We start from the raw sequence: 5,904 nt of genomic DNA on the forward strand, positions 1-5,904 counted from the left end.
TATTTAATGTAGCCATATAAGCTCTACCAAGTCATTAATGAATAGGTCTCATAAGAAAAAATGACCCTAAAATAAGACGAGGGTGGAAAATTTCGAAAATGGTGAAATTGGAAAAAAAAAATTGATTTCTTAAATGAGAGACCAAAACTTTTTTTTTAAAATATAAGTAAAAAAATGCATTTAAGCCTAAATGATTAATATCAATTATGTGAATTTCTATTAAACATACATTTTTTTTTGTTGAGGGATTCTATTAAACATACATCTCACCATTAAATAGGATCTAAATAGAATTCAAATAATTATTTCTACTAAAGATCCATCTCACACATTAAACAGGAGTATAAAAATAATTCAAATAACCAATGCCGGCCTAAAATTTGAGGGTAGCTAAAAAAAATAATGAAGTTGCCATCAAAGTTTATTAAAATATGGAGACATTAGAAAAGTCATTTAAAAAAAGTGTTCTTCGAAACCAGATTGAGTGTGGGAGTCGATTAGGCGTATGTATTATTAACAACGTACAAAATCCATATAAATACGGTTAGCTCTGATTAATTGAGCAAAATTTTGTTAACTTTAAAATATTTATTTTCTCCTTATTATTAAATGTGAATTAAAAATTTAATTTTAAATGAAAATGTTTTGTTTTTAAATAGAGAAAAAAATGTTTTCTTACTAGCATGACAAGAGTGGTATCTTCCTTGTATGATGGTGCGATGTAAAATTCAATGCTGTGTAGTTTTTGGGTAGAAAATGGTTATGTGTTTGTTGATTTTAAAGAAATGTTTTTGGTGTGATGATTTTTATATAAAGATTGATTTGATTAAAAAAAGACGGTGTAGATTTGATAAAATAAAATAATTTTTTTGTACAAAAATAAAATAAATTATTATTAAGCAAGATAAGTTGATTGTAATGTGATTGTTTGGTTGCTTATTTTATTTGAAAATGTTTGGGATGATCAAATAAAAAGATGATTTATCCATTGACTATGAGATTTTTGCAACGACCAAATCAAAGGATAATTTGATGTAGTTACCGACTTTGGAATTTTGCGATAACCAAATAAAAAGAGAATTTGACGTAGTCATCAACTTTAAGATTTGTACTGATTATATCTATACAAATATTTTTAGGAAACTAAAGGGGATGCATTGGATTAGGATTCTAAGCGATTTTAAAAGACTTTTTAATTATGAAATTTTTTTGTGGTATTCAATCAAGACTCTTTGCAATTTAAAAAAAGTCTTGTGGTATTCAATCAAGATTCTTTGTCATTTTAAAAAAGTCTTGAGGTATTCAATCAAGACTTTTCATCACTTAAAAAAAGTCTCATGGTATTCAAAATCAATCAAATTTCAAAGGATCGTTTAACAAATTAGATTTTGATGGATTTTGTGAGATTGTCTAGTGGAATTTTAACAAAAAAAAGTCTTTCATGAAGACATAGGATTTCTTGGGATTGTTTTTCTTTAAAAGTTTTTACTATCTCTTTCTTTTCCATTCTTCCTTCTCTCTTCTCCCTTCCCTCTCTCCTCTCTTTTCTCCCTCCTCTCTCTCCCCTTCTCTCTTCGTCTCTCTCTCTCTCTCCTCTTTTCTCCCCTCTCTCTCTCTCTCTCTCTCTCTCTCTCTCTCTCTCTCTCTCTCTATATATATATATATATATATATATATATCTCTTCTCCCTCTATCTCCTCTCTTTTCTCCCTTCTCTCCCTCCTCTCTTCCCCCTCTCTCTCTATCTCTCATAAAAATAAAATAAAAAATAAGAGCATGTATTCAAAATATTATGATAGAGAGTGTGTTGTAATCATTTCTTTTCAATGAGTCCTTAAAATTCATAAAATCTTTTGAAATCTTATAAATCTATAAAATCCTTTAAAATCCATTAAAATCTTATGATGTAAATCCATTGAAATCCAAATTGAAAATCCTGATTGTCTTTTAAAATCATGAAAGTCATTAAAATCCTACAAAATCTTTTAAAATCTTTGAGACTTTTTTAAGCAAAAATTGTCGTTCAAAATCCTAATCCAATACACCCCCTAAATTAATTACCAAACACTCTAATAAGATTAAGATTCTTAAGAATAATTTTTGAGGGATTGTTATTCCCTAGATTGTAAATTTAATCCTTAAACAAACACACCCAAAAAGAAAAGATATGTTAAACACAAAGATTTAACCATTTTATTAGAGAAAAAAAGATTTAACCGTTTGCTGAATGAGCACCAGAAAGCCCCTTTTATCTTTCAAAAAAAACATGGCTCAAACCCAAATTATTCGAATAATTATAATAATAATAATAATACAAAATGCAGCAATAGAAGAAATAGCGTAAAATCCCAAATCTATGACTTGAGGTGAATGCACTATTAGAAGCTAAGTATAAAATTAATTAGTTAGATTGAAATGGTTATGGATTGAACGACGAGTGTTTTGGCTTCAGGTGATGAAATACTGGGATTGTAATTGAACGATTAATCAGTAAGGGATAATGGAGAGGATGCGGTTTGATTGTTGGATGATGATTTTGCATTGTGAGTGGAATGGTGGACATGCATAGAAGCTAAGTATAAGGTGGTTAGTGGAATGGTGTATATGGAGAGGAAAAATGTTTGTTGCTACTTCTCTTAAATATTTTTTGTTTTGCTACTCTTATGCTTGATTTTTCTTCTCAATTTATAGACTCTTATTGATAAATTTTATGCCCATTGGATAAATCTTATCCAACTGTAACCCATTGGATAAATTTTAGTTCTGATTTTGTGTGCTTTTGCTGGAAAAAATGGGACTGATATGAGAGATGTAATAGGAAAGAAGAGGTTCACCTTTTTTATTAAGTGCAAACTTGGAGAAAACTGAGTTTTATTTGGGAAAAAGTAGAAAAATAAGTTGATATGAGTGTAATGATTGTTGCAAAAATGAGAATAAAAACATCAACCATGGAAAAAGAGAAGTTGGCCTTATACTTAAAGTGCAGTCCGTAGTTGCTCTGATTATGTGATGGTTTGCAAAATTCATGGATAAAGGTGGATTTGACTACGGATAGAAATAACGAAGAGTTCACCACAAGTTTTTGCTCTTTTTTTTTCTTGAAATATTTCCATTACTTTCTGTGTTTTTATATTTGTAATATTTTTATAACTAATAATTAAAATGAAAGAATATTTTTTATTTTTAAGTTTTATGAGAAGTTTAAAAATGATGACGACATATAATAAAATTTAGCACATTGGTAATTAACTACATTTTTTCAAAAACTCTAAAATTTTGAGTGGGTATGGTGTTTTGATTTTTTGAAAGTTATGATCACTCGGTTGATACTCTAGAAGCTCCTTCAAACTCCTACTTACAATAACTGATAGAGTCACGTTCTTCAAATATTTTCCATTGAAGTGCTTGTTACATTGGATTTCGAGCCATTGGAGTTCACTTATGAAGCATCTACTCTAGACACAAACATCAGATACGACATGATCATGTGGCGGCCGCCGCTAAAACTACACACAGACATCCCACTTTATTTGATTCATAACCATTTGGGTTTAAATGGGTGAATAGATAGATTATAAACGCAGCTGATCGAGAAAGTAATAGATAGATAATAATAGATTTAAGAGAAGAGCTAGCAATAACATATATAATTCCATTAAGAAAGCTCACACATACACACTTACATAACCAAATAGAAACTGTCTTGAACTTACATAACCAAAATCATTAGAGTTGAAAAATAAATAAAAACGAGTAGAAACTGCGTTGAACTTACATAACCAATCACACATATTAAAAACTTCACCTAGGATTAATTAATACACAAACATTGAATTGAACCATACTCATAGAAGTAGTAGTTCATTATTTAATAATTACGGAGCTAGATCAGCAAGGAGGTGCAATTTTCTGGTGGATAATCAAACTCACGCAGATCAAAAGAAGTGAAGCTGTGAGCTTTATGAGCAAGTCTATCAGCAACTGCGTTTGTCCTTCCACGAATACAAGTCAAGGTAGCTTCCCAGCGAGGACTGTTAAGAAGATCTCTTATGCCACAAACAAGAGGATCATTGGATCTTCCTCCACAATTCACAGAATACACAACTCCTTCATTATCTGACTTCACCACCACTTTCTTTTTCCCTTTTTCCTTAACCCAAAGCAAACCTCTTAAAATTGCTTCCTTCTCAGTTTCATCAACTTTTAAATTTGGATTCAGCTTTTGAGCAAAACCACACAGCCATTTTCCTGATGAGTCACTTAGGAATCCGCCACAAGCTGCTGATGGAACTTCATGCTCACGAAGAAGTGAACCGTCGACGTATAGTATCACCACCTCCTCAAGATAATCAGGACGGCGGGCTTGAAATGGTGCCCCTCCGGTGGCATCCGGTTGTTTTAGGACATTCTGTGAGCTGCTGGCCACGGCTGCTACTGCGACGGCTGCTGCTGCTGTTGCGGCGACTGCGCCTGCTACTTTGAAAAAAGTTGAAGCCCACCCTCCACCAGCTCCTTCACCTTCTTTGGTATCCTTCTCATCGTTCCTCCTCCCAGCTCCGCTCATTTTAGGAGGATCATGAAACTCCTCATACTGATCGTGATCTAATTTGTGAGCTTCATCAGCGAGTTTGTCAGCGAGTTTGTTATCATCACCAGGGATCCAAGTCAACGTGGCTTTCCAGTGAGGACTATTAAGAAGATTCCTTATTTCACATATACGAGCATCATTAGATCGGCGTTCAGATTTCACTGATTTTATGGCCTCTTCACGATCTGATTTCACCGTTACTTTCCTCATTCCCTTTTTGTTAACCCAACGCAAACCACTTAAAATTGCTTCCTTCTCAATTTCATCCAATTTTAAATTCGAATCCAACTTTAGTGCGAAACCGCATATCCATTTTCCTGAAGCGTCGGTCAGAAAACCACCACAACCCGCTGACGGAATTCGAGGAAAATGGGAACCGTCGACGTATAGTATCACCTCCTCCCCCAGACGAGTTTGCTTCACTCCAAATGGTGCTACGTCGGCTTCACTGTATAAACTACCGGCTACTTTTAAGAACGTTGACGCCCACCCTCCACTTTCTTCTTCATCGTTTCTCCTCCTTCCGCTCATTTTACTTTCTTTCTGCCTGATTGATTTAACTGCTTTTTACCAAGCCAATCACTCATTTATTTACGATGATTGATTAGAGCATAGTGGACCAAAGCAGTGAGGGAATATCAACTTTATGGGAAATATTAACTTGTGGCACGAGGACACAAGTTTAGAAAGCAAATATATAAATTTATTTTTTTCAATACAAAACATATGTTTTAATTCTTCTTTTAGATCCTTAATTTATGATCTTAGGACACAAGTTAACATGACCATAACTTTAATTATTGTTAGATATGTTTGTATTCGTACCATCGAAACTATAATAATACTTTGCCCTTTGACTAGAACAATACACTTTAAGTTAATCAATGATGAGATTCCTTATGGTCACCGACTACACACATACATATACATACGATTAGTGATTGCGTGAGAACAGTTCATATCTCAAACTTGATAATCGAGATTGGACGTTTACGCAACCATTATCGGCATGGACTCCAATTTCAAACCTATAACGAAAGTGACGGTGAGAAAAACACAAGAAAAGGGGGTTGAATTGTGTTTGCTTTTTCTTCGTTTTCTCCTAAGCTGAATACACTAATCAGAAGCAAAGTGAGAACTGCTTTTGAAGTGAGGTTCAGAACTAAGATGCAGCGGATAAAAACAGAGAGAGATAGAGAGAGAAGGAAGAAAGACACAAAGCAATTATACTGGTTCCTTCCACAAACCGGAAGTAGTCCAGTCCCCCTTGCACTTCCAAGGAGAGTTCACTAAAATGTAATATCTGATTACAACTG

The 5,904-nt window shown here is 33.4% G+C and overlaps 1 protein-coding gene across 1 annotated transcript; it reads right to left on the reverse strand.

Moving 5' to 3' along the window:
* Positions 1-3,632: 3,632 nt before the first annotated feature.
* LOC146958160 (uncharacterized) lies at positions 3,633-5,150 on the reverse strand. The gene has a single exon (XM_085739735.1). It carries the CDS (start codon positions 5,117-5,119, stop codon positions 3,884-3,886), a length of 1,236 nt encoding a protein of 411 aa, XP_085595861.1. The 5' UTR covers positions 5,120-5,150; the 3' UTR covers positions 3,633-3,883.
* Positions 5,151-5,904: the final 754 nt, after the last annotated feature.

This window comes from Medicago sativa, chromosome 1, assembly GCF_051527215.1.
Source record: "Medicago sativa cultivar Bolivia chromosome 1, Bolivia_mono, whole genome shotgun sequence".
NCBI classification, from domain to species: Eukaryota; Viridiplantae; Streptophyta; class Magnoliopsida; order Fabales; family Fabaceae; genus Medicago; species Medicago sativa.